Raw genomic sequence first — 17,492 nt, 5'->3', positions numbered from 1 at the left:
ATGTGCCAGTTTGGTATCTCGAGATATTGAGCCTGAAACCTTCTTTGTTGAACACTTTCAAACAAGCTAAGAAGAATGTCCAGATACGGTGGCAAGCCAGGAGCTGTCGGTGGCTCAACAAAACAGCAGGATCCTTGCTACAGTAAGCTCGTCAACAGACTTCTTGGTCTACAATCTAAAATGCTTACTGATCTTAAATTTCGCACTTCTCACACCGATTTTCAATCACATAGAGGCCACAAAACTGTAAGAAACGAGTAATACGTGTACTTGGAGACCATCACTTGATTCCCCTGATGCTTGCCTCCGATTTAGTGTAGAATTGAGGATTACTGATTCCGCGGACGCATGGACAGATGCTGGGTTTACAGTTACCAAGACCCCAGGCGGAAAATCCATTGTTCAGGTTGGAGACATCACCATCCATTTGCTGGGTCCAGCTGCTCTCCAAGGTCTGACTAAAGCACATATTGCAATAAACACAAACGTAGCTGACCTTTTTCGTTCCAACAGGCAGGCGCAACATAATCGGCATGTCATTTGAAACCACATCAGCGCACGCATCCGACTTGCTCTTCCCGGTGGACGGTCTATCTGCAACATTAATATCCCCTCGCGATGAACATCGAGAGTTTGTCGTTGGAAACTCCAAGCATCCTAACACTGTCTCCAAAATCCACTTTATTGTAATCCAGTCCTCGGATCTGGACGAGCTTATCGAAGCATTCAGATTGCTGACCATATATCCAACACGGGATGTATCGCAACCGACTCGTCGGGCCGTGTATTTCAAGATTGGAGATGTAATGTTTGAGTGTATGGGACCTTTGAAGGGCCAGAAGAGTGCTGATGTAGATGCGTTTACTGGTGGGAAGGGATCAAAGTTCTGGGGTTTGCTGTTTATTGCAGATGATATTGATGCTTCACATAAATCGTTGGGATCCAAGGCACGTTCGTTGAAGAAGGCTTCGCAGAAGGGGCGAAGAATATATACGTTGAATGGTGATCAGTGTGGTGAATATGGTGAGTGCCTGAACATATTGGTCACATTTGTGTCTGCTACGAACTAGATTTCTTACCAAATTCGTGCTTGTAGGCTTCTCTCCTAACACGGCATTCCTATCTTTGCCAGAGAATACCGTATCTCGACTATAGATTGTGAATTCGACGTAATATGTCGACTGTGCAGCATCATAGTTTTGACGGCTTGCCGCAGCAGTTTATTTCAAGCTAGTTTTACATGCCAGTACGATTGTAATGAAATAAATCCAGTTAAAAAATAGTTAATTTCACGTCAGCGAGCCCGAAAAGGTTCATGACATGTTATTCAATCACCACTCAGAGACTGTACAGCCTTCCAAATTCGTACAAAATGGGCCTAACACACAAACTAATAGGAAAGAAGGGATAATGAACATTGTCGGCCAGAGTGCCAAGCTCCTTAATGGAAAAGTTGTTCTCTGCTTGTCTCTACCAGCCGTTGAATTCGAGAAATCAAGCACATCACAAATCCAACATTTCATTTTGTGCTTGGATGTCAGGTCTCGATACAATGTGTATTTAATCAGCCATCGCATCGCTAAAGTTTTAATCATATTTCTTAGTGGGTCTATGCAGCATGCTCTGCCTGAAGCTAAAAAGGCAATCTTGTCCCTAATTGCCAGCATCAGCGAAAGCCTGGACGAAGAAACGTGCCGCATCACCATTTTATGCTATGAAAGTGTAGTGTACCAGCCTTCCTATCTGTGGAAGACGAAGGACTGGGAACGGAAATTCATACGTACTGATGCTAATGGTGGAACGAACTTTGTTGCTGTGTTTCAGGAGCTTACGAAGCATATTCGCAAGCAGAAGGCACAGAATGCTGCTATTGTGTTCTTTACTGATGGACAAGATGTAAGAGTTCGTTCTCTTTTGATTGTGGACAACTCCAACTACTTTGTTGTGTGATACAGGGGCACATCTTGTTTTTTGCTCATACGATTTTGCTGCCGCTGTAACTGATGCTAATCTAATGCCCATCCAATATATGTTTAATAGGCATCAAAATACGAGAGCAGGACACAAACGCTATCACAAGCGTACGACGAGTTATGTGGAGAGCTGAGCATGCTCCAATCTCAGATACACTCTATAGGATTCACTTCTGCACATGATGCAGAAATGTTGCAGAGACTCTCGCTGTCTGGTACTGTCCGGGGGTCCTTCACTTATATAAAGACAGCGCAGGACCTGGAACAGTGCGTGCTGCGGGTGTCTGAGCTGCTTCTATTGGATAAGATACGTGTTTCTTTACAGATCCATTCTGAAGCAGACCATGTGACGACGCATAGGATCTACTTGGATGCTCTGCAACGTGGCGCGATAGAACTAGACCAAGCAGAATTTGATTCTACTTTATATTTCACTGTCAGCATGTCTACTGGAAACAGTGCAGATTCTAAGAACTTTAGGCTAGAAAAGTCTAGTATTCGTAGTCTTGCTCCCGAAGTATCACCAGAACTCACTGAAGTCATCCTAACATTTGTGCCAACCGAAATCGTCAGACTTGTCGCTGACGTATCAATCGTGATTGGCGATAAAGTGGCACTAGCTAAACTAAATGACAGAACCAAATTCTTGGATGATCAAGTGACTCGAATACTGGATCACCAGAAATCCTCTGAAAATACTGCCGAACGAAAAGCGGTTGTCAAGAGATGCCTCAATATAAAACGACAGATCTCGTCTGTGTATTCGACGATTGCGAGAGCTGTCGAGTCTACATTGAGAGAAGGAGAACTCGCTGCTTTGGCTAGTAGTGCATATCGGATAGTAGCAGGTCGTGGTCTTTCAAAGAAACTGGCACAACGAGCTATAGCAAACACGGATCGCTTGGATAATGCAGAACAAATGATACGACAAGCTCAGTCACAACTCGATATTGAAACTCTTGAAGCTTCAGAACCAGCTGCAAAACGAGAACTGTTTAGGTGCTTCATCAGCCTATCTGATTACATAGAAGCCATGATTGGTGGTGATTGCATGTGTGTCGCTCTGTCAGTCTCTAGATCTCGAGGAGCAATAGCTGATCCAAGCCTCGTTGATATCGACCAAGTACACCCATTCTACATCACAGCATTGACATTCTTTAGTATCATTGTCAACAAGGTCAAGACTCTTGACGCTGAAGATGTGCATGGGGGATTCAAACGGTCTCGATGTAGAAGGAGTCGAGTCGTTGCTAGCCCGTCTCAAGATGCTGTGACAGGGATTCTGCCGCTGTATGTGAGTCCTCAGCATTGGCTGTTTGCTAGACATTTCATGACTGTAAGATTAATGCTCTATAACGGTACGCTTTTTTTGCATCACTTCTAACAATGTTTTTGGCAGAGTGTGCTAGGATTCGTGACAACTCTGGATCCATTGGGCTACTCTCCAGCACAGTTACGAGTAATCCCATTCTTGGCCTTAGCAACAGCCGTATTGCAGCAAGCATCAAATGCCACCACATATAACGCACGTCTTGTTTCTGAGCTGACCGATGTCTGCATGGGTGTATACCAATCATGTGTCGATATTGCCGAATCGATATCCACCGGAACAACACTCACATTATTTGCAACAAACCCAGAAACACGTCTTATCCAACACATCCCAAGCATCCGTGTCTGGCTAACCCATATATTAATTGGTCGTCTCTCAGGAATGAACGTAAACGTCTCTAAAATTTCAGACGCTGGTTTCAATCAGGCGCTGCTACAAGAAGAGCTCGCACGCAGAATGTTTACCGATAGTGTCAAAAAACCACCATCATGTGAGGCGATGTTTGATCATAATCTTCAAGGTATCATAAAGCATGCTGTGGGCGAGTTTAAGAAACGGTGGATGGCATGGGCTGCTGTGAACCACGAGTCGCTCAAAGCTGGAGAATTCGTGCAAGTTGCTGGTGAACCTATATTGTCTCCAATTGTGTTTGAAGAGGGTGACATCAGGCTGACGCCAATTGCTATACAGTGGCTTACGTATTGCTGTGAAGTCTTGCTGGATTCTATGGTTATTGTGTTGGGTCTTTCACAAGCTATTCAGTCTGCAGTTGTCGGGGTGGTGTTGCCTGATTGTGTTGTTGGGCTGGGCAAGGCGATCCGTGAAGAGATGCTTGTTACTCCGTTTGCCACCAGATTGTAAGCGTCTGTGCTTTGAATATCGCATTGTCAGCTATAAGCGGCGGGGGGGTTTTTTTTGCTCGCTAACCAACAAAATTTCGTAGGGCCCTCTTTTTACAAGCTCATGCATGTAAACGTAATTCTGTCAGAGCTTCAGCTATCGAAGCCGGAACGTACATAAATCCCTTTATACCTGGATCTGCTACCAAAATCCTGCAAGCCCATATAACCACGTATTTGAATGAAGTAGCAGAAAGACAAGCCCGCACTTTTGTATTTGACGAACGGAGAAAATTTGCAAGTCACGTCTCAACTGTTTTCGCTTCGTCAAATCTAGCCGAATCTGCCAAGATATTGGAGGGTACCATCAAGAGTGTCGGAATGGGTTTCAAACCAGTAATTGAAGCTCTATGTCGTCCAGACTGTATTTTCGTGTATGAGAAAGCCAAGATGGCTGTTGAGGGTATGGCTGCAGATGGGACGGTGCTTTTGAGTGATAAGAGGAACGATGGGACGCTTGGATGGGTTGGTGGACGTCGTTCCGTGTTTAGGATCTATTGGACACATCGTAAAAGGATCAACATGGAGCAGTGGATGACACTGTTTCCTCAGCACAAGGAGTATCTCTCACGAATAATGATGCCAAGGACACAGGCCCGACTACGTGGCACTCCTGGTAAAATAACCCAAAAACGATTATTGAAATCAGCATTCGCCAAAGCAGATGCTAAACTCCAAGCCGCCAAAGATCGTGAGAAATTACGTAAGGAGGAGGAAGAAGAGTCTCGTAAAGCTTCTGAAGCTGCGACGAGACTCTTTCTCGAATGGCTTGCAAACCGTCGTGAGTATCTAGAACAGGCTGTCAAAGAGAGTAATGCCTTGGAGATATTAGAGTTGATTTTCATTGGTGATGTCAACTCGGAATTGATATTGATGGCTGTAGAGTACTCGACTGTGGATATACTGTCTCTGCTTATTGATGTAACGACTAGTTTCTCGGATCGACAACACTATTTTGCTGCGTTAGCACGATGGCAGGCTCTTGCTAGAGAAGAACTAGGTCTTGTTGGTGAATCCAAAGGCTCTGTGAAACTCGAAATCGGAAACGTACAAACGGAGCCCATACTCCGAGATACTACCAACTCGTTACCTGAAGTTATGCACCTACTAGCATCATGCATATCGTATGTGAATGGCATTCAAGTACTTACTGGCTCTGAAACTGTAAAGGAGGATGGTAGGAAAGCAGTCAAGCATTCACCAGCTCGTATGTCAGTCATTGGGTATGCAAAGGAGTTGGGCTTAGACGCTACAGCAGAGTATTTGGAGAGCATTTGTAATAAGATTGTCGCGGTGTCTAGTGTGAAGGATCGTGAGGAGATGGATGGCAATTGGTTGCAGTCACAGAGCAGTGTGTATAGGTTTGCTGACAGAGTTTATTTGTGGAGTGGGAAAGCACGCGCGAGCGGAGCTATGATGTATTTTTATGTAGATGTTTGATGTGATCTGCTCGAGATCTATTGCTGGACTGTGGTGATTTGTTGTTTGTGGTGATTTGTGTATGATGAAAGCCTTGCAACATGGTCGTAATTTAAGTGTTTTACATGGTTGTAAATATATTCTGCACGTGTAGCTATTTAAAGATTGCGTTGTAAGTTCGACTTTGATCGTTGTCAAATTCCCTCATCGAATTGCAACAACATTTTGGTTTTGGTTTATTAACAGATCTATAACAACAAAGCAGAAAAGGAGAAGGAGACATCTCGAATTAGCAACATGGTAAGCAATATATTTAGATCACATTCCTTCCTAATCTCGTTCTGACCATCATCAACCAACACATTCACCAATTCAATTAACTCAGGCAACTGCATCCTTCCGCAAACCAGCAACATCCAACACCCGTCCCAATCCAACACAATCATCATCCGCCTACCTCCCGTCCTCATCCACAGCAGCAACCTCCTCCTCAAAGGGCAAAAAACCGCACGAATTAACACCAGAACAAAAACAAGAAATCCGAGAAGCCTTCGATCTATTCGATACAGATGGATCCGGCACTATAGATGCCAAGGAATTAAAAGTCGCCATGCGGGCATTGGGATTTGAGCCTAAAAAGGAAGAGATTCGACGCATGATTGCAGAGATTGATAAGAATGGGAGTGGGAGTATTGATTTTGCAGAGTTTTTGGAGCTGATGGCGTCCAAGATGGTGGGTGATTTGCATATATTGGTTTTGAAGGCAATGAAATGCATACTAATGGTGATCTTGGTTGTTTTTTTGCAGTCTGAAAAGGACTCGAGAGAAGAAATATTAAAAGCCTTCCGTCTGTTTGACGATGACGACACGGGTAAAATCACATTCAAGAACCTGAAACGAGTTGCCCGTGAACTGGGTGAGAACTTGACCGATGAGGAGCTACAGGAAATGATTGATGAGGCTGATCGTGACGGTGATGGGGAGATCAATGAGGAAGAGTTTTTGAGGATTATGAAGAAAACTGTGAGTACAATGGATCAGTCCTTGTTGTGTCGCGTCTTGGCGGCAATTAACACTACTTATTTTTAATTTCAGAATCTTTATTGAATATTTCCCAACGAGTATAAAAACTGTTATATCTTTTTGTAAATCACTTTTGTTGATCGAGCCACACACTGTAAAACAAGATTTTGTATAAAGAAGCCACAGCGGGGCGTTTCAGAGTTGTTTAGAGTGATGTTTGTGGACCACCTCCATACATTTGATCAATCTTTTCCCACGAGCGAATGAAGTGTGTAGGACATTCATAACCGTGAGGCTCCTTCACCAGATAATCCTAATCAACATTACAATAAATCCAGTGAACCATTAATTCAACGACATCTCGCAACACACATACTTGGTGGTAATCCTCAGCACTGAAATACGATCCGATAGGCTCAATGGTTGTAGCAATTCCATGACGACCATAATGCGGTTTCACCTTTTCAGTAACTTGTTCAGCAATCTTCTTTTGTGAATCGTTGTGGTAGAATATGGTGGATCTGTATTGGGTGCCGCGATCATTTCCTTGGCGGTTGAGTGTGGTGGGATCGTGTGTGCGATACTAATTCAAGAAGTATATGATTAGATCGGTGCAATACGAACGAATCCAGGTAAATCCATAGACTTACAAAGAAATCTACCAAGGTAGCATATTCAACTTTGGCTGGATCGTATTCGATTTGGACTACTTCGGCGTGTCCGGTATCGCCAGAGCATACTTGGCGATATGTGGGATTGGCAGTTTTGCCACCTATAGATATAAGATATAAACGTGGTTGGTATCGATCGAATATGTAGCTACTTTTAGTGGTAAAACTATCGGCAATGTTTACATACCAGCGTAACCGACTTGAGTTTTGATTCCTAGTGCTCCAAATCCTTTCTATATAGACACATTGTCAGTACACAATCCTTTGATAAGTCTGAGCAGCACGCAATGTTGATGCTTACATCAAATATCTTCTGTGATCCCCAAAAGCATCCCATTCCAAAAGTGGCGAGTCTGTCAAGAATAGGCAAAATGTTAGCAACATTGGTCAATAAGGTGTAAATGATTTTTGGTCTAGATATGAATTTGGTCCAGATCCATCTTCACATTCTGCACAAACTCACTCCATGCCCATTGCTGCCTGTAAATTAGGGGGATTCGGCTTAGAAGAGAAGAGTCTGCTAAAAAAGCTGGTCATACAAATTGCTATTACCGCTACTGCAACTGCCTTGGTTGCCGTTGTTTGACTTTTTGTAGGTGCTGATTTGCAATCCGTTTGTAAGAATCTGGAATTCACTCAAACACGCAAAGCTCCCTCAAGACGCAAAGCAACCGCACGAGTCGAGGACTGGATACTGTGCATTCTTGGACATAATTATCTCATGAGTGTCGTGGTACCGCATCTGTACGCCTCGCGTCTCAAACGCCAATTGGACTGCACAATTTACGTGATTTCAAACCTATCCACAACATGCAGATGCTAGGCCCTAGGCCATGTACACTCAAAGTGCTCGGTAGCTTATAGACTTTGGCAAATACAAACTCGTCACACTTATTGATTACACTCAAACCGTTCTCGACACAGCGATGTCAGCAGAATCAGGACTCCAGCGGCCACCTAGAGCTTCGATGCCAGCCCATACACGGCCTTAAACTTTTCCTGAATATAAGTCACCGGCAAGAACGTCCACGTCCAGAAATTATACGACCCAGTTCCAGCCCAAATGATTGCCTTGGGAGACTTCTTCAACACTTCGGTAGCGATCTCTGCCCCAAATACTTCATTTGGTGTTGATCCTGCATGCTGAGAACCCTGGGTACGTTTCTCAATGTAGGGCCTGTAGGCGGCGTATTTCGTGTTTGGTGGTAACTCGATCTTTTCCAGGCCGGCGTTCGCAATGTTGGATCTTACTGCTCCGGGACATACGAGGATTACGTCGATTCCGAAGGGAGCGAGCTCCATGCGGAGGGCGTGGTTGAAGGCGTGGAGGGCCGATTTTGAGGCACAATATGCACCAGCTAATATTTCACAGAGTGTTGGATAATGCCTTTGACAGATTTCAAATGATATCAAAGGACTCAAAGGACCAAGCTCGATAAAAATACTTGAACAGCCCTTTAAACTTCTTACCCCATGGAGTTGAAATCCATCCAACGACTGATCCAATGTTGACTATTTTAGAGCCTGACTTCATCCTACAAACCAGGGAACGCTTAAGAGCCTGTTTTGTTTCAACAAACTTGCATCAAGAGCTTACTTTGGGAAGGCGTATTGAATGATTTCAAGAATTCCAAAAACGTTGGTTTCGAATGTATCTCGTAAAGCCTTCAGGTTGTACTCTGCCGTAGGTCCAGTCAATATCACACCAGCATTGTTCTAAAGGCACGGAAAATAGTTCAGCTGAGTCCACAATCAGTGCCTGAAAGACACCATCTTGTTGTTGGTCCAAGACTCACGATCAAGATATCAATCTTTCCAGCCTTTGCCAGAACTTGATCGATACAGGCTTGGATTGATGTCTTGTCATTTTGGTCCATTAAAACCATCTCAATGCCCTCTTTAGCCTGAGCTTCGCCAAACTTGGCCTCACTTCTCACCGACCCAAACACTCGACATCCCTTGTTCTTGAAAGCTCGAGTTAGGCCTAGAACGATTGAAAGGGTAATTCTTTCGTGCCACTAAATGTTGAAGCAACAGACCTCCATTTCCAATGGAGTTTGGTTTTGACACAATCATGGGTTTTTGACAAACCACCAACCGGGTGACGCAAACTCGATAAAATTGATAGTGATCGCCCTGCGCTTACCACTCCCTATGCCGCCTTCGGTGGCTCCGGTGACGAGCACTACGAGTTGTTCCTTGGCCATGGTCTCTGCTGATGACGTTGTTGGATCTCTTTGTGTTTCTTGAATTGTGATAGTGGTCAAGCTCACGGTACGGTCTGTTGAGATGAATAAAAGGACGCAAAAGTAGATCAGTTCATGATTCTATACTAACTTTCTTTCGTAGCGTGATCTTGACGTCAATTGCTTTTTGTTTCGCGACGTGAAGTTGGTAAAAGTCATTGACCTCGTCAAGTTTGTTATGAAAAGCGAAGAAGTGAACACACTTATACGTGTTTCTACATAAAGCGTTCAAGGACGTGTGCTCTTCCATCTCCCACATAGAATTTCTTATTCAGCACGCAGCATCATCAACTTGCCATTTTCTGTTGTGAGCAGTTTGATGAAAGACATCAGATGATGGACCCAGCAGGTAAGGCCCCTCATTGTATTCGTCCAGACCACCAATCGTAACCCGTATCCCTACTTTAGAACTTGAAGAGACCTTCCAACGAGCTGCTGAAGCTGTAAAGTCGGTCAAAAACCTGCCCAATTCCAAATTGCTGGATGTAAGACGCATCATGGTCAAATCGTCTTTGTACTGATCCTGTTTAAAAATATCTTGTTACAGCTTTATGGCCTATACAAGCTCGCAACCGTTGGAGCATGTAATGTGTCGAGACCTGGAATGTTGGATTTCGCTGGACGTGCAAAGGTACAAGATTGATCAACGTCGAAGCTAGTTCGGATCCAATGTTCACACGTGATTGCTCTTGTTATTTGCAAATTAGTGGGATGCTTGGAATTCACTAGGTGATTTGGGTCGTCATGAAGCAATGCAGCAATATATAGAGCTTGTCGAGTCTATATCGTCTTGGAAACGTGATGATCAAGAGGCCAAACCGGTACGTTGCAATAACGCATCAGCATACGCGGAATCTGCTGACAACGGACATCTCAGGAGTCGCATCAAAACTCTGAACACGACGTGTACACAAGTCAGCCTGGAGATGGTGGCTTGTCAATGAGTGTATCTATTATGGAACGAGAACAAGACATATTCGTCAAGTGAGATATCAGGCTGACAACGAAGCGCAACACCAATCCTGACGTATATTGCCTTTTTTCCCCGCTAGAGATGAAGACAAGACAGTCTTCCAATTCGCAGAAGAAGGAAACATTACACAAATCCTTGATCGAATAAACAGTGGTAAAGTTGATGTTAATGATGTTGATGAACAGGTATGATTCGGGCAAACGATGTGCGATACCACGTGAATTCTCACATTCTCTTGTTGTTTAGGGGGCTACATTACTACACTGGGCATCAGATAGGGGACACATAGATCTAGTAACGAACTTACTGGACGTGGGCGCGATAATAGAATCAGAAGATCAAGATGCTGCTACTGCATTGCATTACGGTAAGAAAGCGAATAGTTTCATAGTCAAACATCTACTACTCTCTAATAGTTTTACGCATATTTTGCTCATACGTTTCTACAGCCGTACTAGCAGACCGTGAAGACGTAATCAAGATACTCGTATCACGAGGGGCTAGTATAACGCATCAAGACATTGACGATCAATCACCATACGATGTGGCTTCAGAACCTATCCAAAAAATCATGGTTGACGAGTTTGATAAGAGGAATGGTGTTGGGAGCAGCAAGTGGGTCCTTGCAATGGATGAAGAACGCACAGAGGAAGGCACATCATAAAACATATATTTTTACACCTCATATGTAAATATTATATTTTTCGGGCAAATCTATTAATTTAGTTGACATCATGCAGCGCCAATGTGTACAAATGAGTTTCTTCTATACGGAAATTCGCTTTCTATGCTAGGCATCTACTATGAGTTGCGTATGCTTGGATGTGTTCTTTGAAGACTTTGAGATGTCGTGTTCTATGAGGTTCACGTAAATTGGGGTTAAACAACACTCAAAAGGATGCAATTTCATGTGCGTTTTTTTTTGCTCACTGACCCAAGCAAACCCTTGACAAGATTGCTCCTTTCCACACTTGCGACACGAGTTGATGTCGTAGGTAAGGCCGTCCAAGTCTGCATCCAAGTGCGACACATGTCAGGGTATTTGGAAATCATTCGGAAGAGGACTTCAGAAGGTTTGGCAACTTGAGTTCGTGGTAATCGACTTTCAATGTCCTAAGCACCACAAAGCGATGAGTGATCGGAACAAATATCGAGGAAGACTACAGCCGACATCTCACTCACACACAACAACTGCTGAACAATCATTTCTCCACATGAGGATATGAGTTGTTGAGCAAATATTGCTCTATTTGAAGAGCCAATGTCTGAAGCAATCAACTCCAACTAGTACAAAAATGGTGAGTGAATACGCAGAAACAAACAAAAACAAGACCAAGTGTATCTGGGAAATACCACAAGAGTATAAACAGCCGTAAGAGTAAATCTCTCCTCGCTTCGTAGACCAGCCATGAGCAAATCTTGAAAGATGGCAGACAAGACTCGCGGTGGTAGTGCCAATAGAAATATGGGTGCCTTTTGTAACAACTATACAGCAACAAAAGTCAGTGATCTAGATAGCATTATGGAAACACGGAGATAACTCACTCTACTCATCAACTCAAAGAATGCTTCTCCTAGATCAGGATGGACCACCATCCCACTCCTCCCCTCCGAATCAACAGCTTGCAGGATTTGCAAACACTGAATACAGATATTTTGAATCCACTTGATAGCATCTGATGCAAAAACCGTATCTGTTTTGGCTTGCCGAGATACTGTACAGACGAAAGCACCGACTGTAGATAGTATTGTTGGACTGGGATGACGAGAAAACAAGTCTGTCAAGACTGTGACGAGATCTTGTGAAGATGGTGCCAGTAATGGAAGTGAACTGCTGAAACTGGTGGATAAGAGTCCCATAATTTCCTATATGGAATAGTTTGCACGTTAAAATATGTGCGTGAGCCAAACAAAGACCACCAAATCATGCATACACCAACAACTTGGACGTCTTGAGACCACAAGCCAACAACCTCCTTCAAACAATTCCAGATCAATTGAGTCACTGCAACTTCATTTGCCGTAGCAGCCAGCTTCAAAGGGATTGCCTGTGTAACTGTTATAATATTGGATTGTTCTTGAGTCAAATCAATCTCATCAGATACAATCATTCCACGACAACAAGACTTGAGTTGAGAGATGAGTGATATCACTTCATCTTTCGAAACGTCCATATGTTGATGAGCGACATTCAGGACTTGACGAAGCGATGAAGCGATATTGTGCATGATGGCCAAGGCTCGAATCAAGGCCTCTGTCGGAGATAGAGCTTGAATGACATCACATATAGCTTCTACTACTTTTGGTCGTTCAGAGGGCTAATGTTGTTAAAAAAAGGGATGAGGAAACCATGCGAAGAGAACACAAAAGAAGTGTCGCGGCGAAAAAAAGTAGGGAAAGTGTACCAAAATGCTGCTACTAGATTCAAGCCATAGACGAGTCAACCAATCTGCACCAGAAACCAGACCTTGACGACATTCTGAGCAAAGTGTCTTGAGTGCTTTGGCAGCATAGGGAGCTTCACTCTCAAATGACAACCCAGATATCAGAAATCGCATGATTGAAGACAAGTGTTCTGGATGTCGACTATGGTATTCAGCAAAGCTTTCTAATGCGTAAAGTTTCCATGTTAATTGAGAGCTGAAGACAAAAAAAACCTGAGAAAGTGGCAACATTACCAATGAGTACAAACAGTGTAAGTCGAATACGAGACATGAAGGGTGCTGAAACTGTTGAGAGTCTACCAAACACTTGTTCTCCGAATATCGTTGCGAGCGGTGCATCTTCTTGAGCGCTGACTGCTTCACTGAATGCAGTGATACCCCAGAGAACGGATTCGAGCTCCTGATGCAAGTATCAAAAACGAAAATCAGGCACAGAACGATACGATGAGAAAATATAAATTAATGGTCGTAATGGTCACCTGTGGTATGCCATAATGCTGAGGGGAGAACTGTGCAGTCAAAGCAACTGCTCTTTTCACCAGATTGTCCAATGCAGGTTGTCGTAGAATATAGTAGCAAACCAACAAGGCATCCGAGCATTCTCTTCGATACACTCGAAACCTTTCACGCTCATCTACCAAAGTTTTCAAATGTGTCAAGCGAAAAAGAGGCGACGAAGTACGCTGGTTATGCAGACTGATGCTTACCCGCAGACCATGTATGTGCATCTGTAGAGAAGGCCATCTTGAGAATCAATGCGTTCACAAGTTTGGCATACAAGGCTTGAGCAGTATTCCACGTCTGCGTGACTTGATCATCAGGAACTCGACGGCTCGATTTGGAAGCTTCTTCAGAAGATATTGGGGCTCCAGTGTGAGGATTTGTCGTCAAATCATACTTGTCGGAAGTGGCGAGTGGAAGAATATCAGCATTCTGTAAAGTTTCTTGAAAGTTTGACCAGACTGTAAGAGGCAAATCACTAGAACAATCAGGCGTGAGCTTCGAGACAAAAAAGATCCTGCCACAAGAGGACCTACGAGATTTCCTCATCAACCGCAAAGACACCAGGATATTGTGAGTATGCCAACAACATGTCCATGTATATGGTAACATCCTGACGCAACAAGTTGCATATCAAGAATGTTGCATAGTGCTCTCCAAATTCGATCAGTAATTGACATATTTTGACAGACGATTCATCGTCCCCTTCTAACGCAAGCGAAATATTAGAATCGAAGGAGTGGATATTAATCAAGTTGGCGCACCACTAAGAGCACGTTTGAACTCGGTATGTATTGGTCCAGCTGTAACAGCATTCAAGAGCCCGTTTGAAATCGTTTCTGGACAACGAGAACGATGAGACTCCATGCAAAAAAAAAATTGAAAGTCACCTGTCACGTACCGTCGTATCCAGCCATCCGCGGATTCGTAACAATCTCTTCAATAACATCGATTGTTAATGGCCATAGTGGTGTCGACATTTGTTCCATCATCTTGTAAAACATTTGACCCATAGACCTAAGGTCCACAAAAACTTGTAAAGCCAAATTCCGATAAGAAAAAATCAACTGCGATGTGACTCTCACGCAGTGGGAATTCCATAGTGGACCCAACCTTTCGTAGCTTTGAATGCTTGAATTTTCAAGCTCTTGATTGGCTCTGTAGTTTGTTCTTGAGGTATATCCAATACTTCCTCTAGTATAGTCAATGCTACTGGTACTCCAAGCAACAATTCACCATCAAGAGACGCCCTGTAACGTGACGTGTCAAAAATTGACGAAAGAACTGCTCGTCTGAATTAATTTACCTGAGCTTAGCTGGCAGTTCCTGTCGTTGAGCTTCCTCTGCAAGTACAGTCAGCCATTCAACTAGAGCACATTGCAAAGCGAGTCGAATGGCCGGGTCGTTGGATTGTTGAGCTTGTGTCGAAAAGTATTGCGATGTGTACTGAATGCAATTCTGCCATGTAGATGGGCAAGCACGTATAGCATATTCAGTCAGCTATATTTGATAATATGAAAATGGTGAAACCCGGAGAGCTTAGCGAATTAGGCCTCACGTACCGCGACACATAGTTTCGTCAATACAAAGCGTGGTCCATTGGATGCCCGTGTGACTTGTTTGAGTAGTTCATCACGCAATCCACTACGTTCTTCTTCTGTCAATGATTCCCTGTGTTTAGAAAGCAAAAGCTTGAGATCCTTCAAGATTTTGATTGCCAACGTGGTGACAACGTTACCAATCCTGAACAATTTTGATTGCCAGAGTTTGCGAGCCATAGAATCGAGTATTTGGAGACTATATTCAATAGTTAGACACGGTGCATCAAGTGAATCACAACTCAGAACTAATTGTACTTGAGAATTGAGACATTGCAGTGCCAGATTCCAAGCTTGTGGTTGTTTCTGCAGCGTTTGGAGCCAGACTTGAGCACGTTGAACTTGTCCAGGAGCCAATGAAGAATATAATTGCTGAATGGCCTATTTCAGATTGGAATTGGTTAACATCTGAAGCTCTGAGAACTTACAAACTAGCTTCAAGTTTGATTCCACTTAGGGAATGCAATGCAACACTGACCAGCTCAACTTGACTCATAGTGCCATCCATGATAATGTAAAGAAGCTTCTTCCATTCACTTTGCCTGCTTGGATCCTGTATGCAAAAAGAACAACAAATCAGTACTAGTTTGGACTTGCATGCTTTTGGACGAAACCCCATACTGAAGGACGTGAATGTACCCAGTTTTATGCTCTGTACAGCCCCAGGACGCGTAATTCAACTCACCACTTGACTTTTTCGCCTCGGAAAGGCTGAAGAGCTCTGCTCATCAATTATCCATCTTTCTCAAAGCAACTGATTATCGAGACAGGACACGATTAGTTGATGCCGATCTCACTTCTATGCACGATTCCAGCCTGTACATCTGGGACACTCCTGTTGAATAACGAAGGAGCTACATCTCGTCTCGTCTCAAAGTGACTTATCCCAGGGAATTTCGACCTCTCATTTCCAACCTTTGGAACAAACACAGACCGTACCAAAACAAAACCAAGAACACCGAGAACACAACATGAAGGCCCAAATGCTTCTTATGGCTCTTGCTGCTACCGTGGGAAACGTTTATGCTACAATTGACTTCTCAAAGTATCTGACTTTCAACGCAACATGCACAGCAAGGTTAGAAACAAAGCCAAAGGGAAACCATTCAAATTTTGTTGGTTTAGTGCCCAAATTCAACTTGACCTTGGCAACCCTAATTCAACTTGACCTTCGTTGCTTTTCGAACTCGACGATAAACTTAACATTTCAACATCTCAATCTGAAACAGTTCGACAGACCCAACCTCCAACCCCAACAATGCAATTCTTGACGGATTCTACGAGATGACCGGAACGCCTGCACCAGCCGTCCTACCCGTGTAAGTACATTAAACGCTTGTGCTTTCGTTATTGCGTACTTTGCCACGTCACCGTCTCAACCAAGGAAATGTGATTCTCATAATATATCTTCCCATGCCATAGTTGGAAGTCAAAGATCCAACCCACCTGTGAAACTTCTGTCGATTTCACCGTGGACTGGTCTGCAAAGGTATTGTTTGTTGTTTTGAGATGGGCGAGGGTGAATCGGACATTCTCATCAAACCCAATTTTCAATCCAGTTCGGAGTCGTCCCCCTCTCTACAGTCCGTTTTCAGTGGGGTACGCGACCAGCTGGTGCTGTAACATTATCAGCAATTAACGCTGGAATGAGCATGCTCACTCCTGCTGTGTTAACTGCTAACGCCTCAGATGGTTTCTACTATCTAAATGTTGAAAGTGAGTCCTAATTGCTACACTCAAGAACCAATCTGAAGCTTTTGATGGAAGGGCTCTAAACAATTATCGTATCTGTTTTTAGACACTGGAAGTACTCCAATGGCTACTGCAGGTTGGTATACTCCTCCAAACTTTAAGTTAAAAGAAATGTGTCATTAACCTAAGTTGTGATCACTCATAGCCAAGTTAACTATGACCCAATTGAAAGCTGGTGCGGACGGAACGTGTTACGTCGACATTGTATGTGTTCCTAAATTCCGAGATTGGTGCCGAACTGTAGTCTCTTCATTGCTGACCACATTGTAACACCTTATAGTCTGACATGGATGCCTACCCCGCCATCAACGCTGCTGCTACTGGAACTGGTGCTACCACGAGTGTCAAATCTGGTGCTGCGCACACTGCTGGTTCAATAGTTGCAGTTGCATCAGTTTTGGGCTCTGCATTGATCTCTGTCTTCTTGTTCTGAGAGAGCTGGTCTCCTTCTCAGTGGTTTTAATTTCTCTGTGTGTTCTCCAATATTTAAGTCTTTGGGGTGTTTGGTGTGGTTGAAACATTTAATAATTACATAACTTTTATGCTCTGCTTGTAAGCATTCAAGTAGATGGCTTCCTGATCAAAAATTGTTTTGGAAATTGTATGGTGTCCTTTTTGGGGGTCCAATTGGTTGTTCTTTGTTAGATAGGGATATTGGA

General features: G+C 43.6%; 5 protein-coding genes across 5 annotated transcripts; 3 read left to right on the top strand and 2 right to left on the bottom strand.

The window, feature by feature from the left end:
- Positions 1-5,921: 5,921 nt before the first annotated feature.
- Positions 5,922-6,732, top strand: SmJEL517_g03191 (uncharacterized protein; the record flags this gene model as incomplete). Its single annotated transcript, XM_031169119.1, has 4 exons — positions 5,922-5,924; positions 6,010-6,357; positions 6,433-6,648; positions 6,721-6,732. The coding sequence occupies 4 exons, from the start codon at positions 5,922-5,924 to the stop codon at positions 6,730-6,732; spliced, it is 579 nt and encodes a 192-aa protein (XP_031024820.1).
- A 121-nt stretch (positions 6,733-6,853) lies between these two features.
- SmJEL517_g03190 (uncharacterized protein) lies at positions 6,854-7,793 on the bottom strand (the record flags this gene model as incomplete). The annotated part of the gene is made up of 6 exons (XM_031169118.1): positions 6,854-6,961; positions 7,025-7,231; positions 7,299-7,420; positions 7,507-7,552; positions 7,621-7,672; positions 7,783-7,793. The coding sequence occupies 6 exons, from the start codon at positions 7,791-7,793 to the stop codon at positions 6,854-6,856; spliced, it is 546 nt and encodes a 181-aa protein (XP_031024819.1).
- Positions 7,794-9,901: 2,108 nt separating this feature from the next.
- Positions 9,902-11,202, top strand: SmJEL517_g03189 (uncharacterized protein; the record flags this gene model as incomplete). Its single annotated transcript, XM_031169117.1, has 8 exons — positions 9,902-9,914; positions 9,974-10,050; positions 10,113-10,196; positions 10,273-10,386; positions 10,443-10,549; positions 10,618-10,723; positions 10,785-10,905; positions 10,988-11,202. 8 exons carry the CDS (start codon positions 9,902-9,904, stop codon positions 11,200-11,202), a joined length of 837 nt encoding a protein of 278 aa, XP_031024878.1.
- A 121-nt stretch (positions 11,203-11,323) lies between these two features.
- SmJEL517_g03188 (uncharacterized protein) lies at positions 11,324-15,589 on the bottom strand (the record flags this gene model as incomplete). The annotated part of the gene is made up of 19 exons (XM_031169116.1): positions 11,324-11,393; positions 11,473-11,651; positions 11,721-11,822; positions 11,892-12,023; positions 12,084-12,404; positions 12,473-12,856; positions 12,944-13,146; positions 13,217-13,382; positions 13,462-13,616; positions 13,690-13,961; positions 14,020-14,191; positions 14,248-14,322; positions 14,385-14,500; positions 14,569-14,733; positions 14,790-14,983; positions 15,046-15,154; positions 15,222-15,280; positions 15,340-15,462; positions 15,560-15,589. 19 exons carry the CDS (start codon positions 15,587-15,589, stop codon positions 11,324-11,326), a joined length of 3,027 nt encoding a protein of 1,008 aa, XP_031024879.1.
- Positions 15,590-16,365: 776 nt separating this feature from the next.
- SmJEL517_g03187 (uncharacterized protein) lies at positions 16,366-17,266 on the top strand (the record flags this gene model as incomplete). Its single annotated transcript, XM_031169115.1, has 6 exons — positions 16,366-16,400; positions 16,504-16,570; positions 16,641-16,797; positions 16,880-16,909; positions 16,979-17,037; positions 17,114-17,266. 6 exons carry the CDS (start codon positions 16,366-16,368, stop codon positions 17,264-17,266), a joined length of 501 nt encoding a protein of 166 aa, XP_031024880.1.
- Between the last annotated feature and the right edge of the window lie 226 nt (positions 17,267-17,492).

This window comes from Synchytrium microbalum (assembly GCF_006535985.1).
Source record: "Synchytrium microbalum strain JEL517 chromosome Unknown SmJEL517_scf0016, whole genome shotgun sequence".
NCBI lineage: Eukaryota > Fungi > Chytridiomycota > Chytridiomycetes > Synchytriales > Synchytriaceae > Synchytrium > Synchytrium microbalum.
Note: the sequence above shows the minus strand (reverse complement) of the source record. Positions and strands in the feature narration are given on the sequence as shown.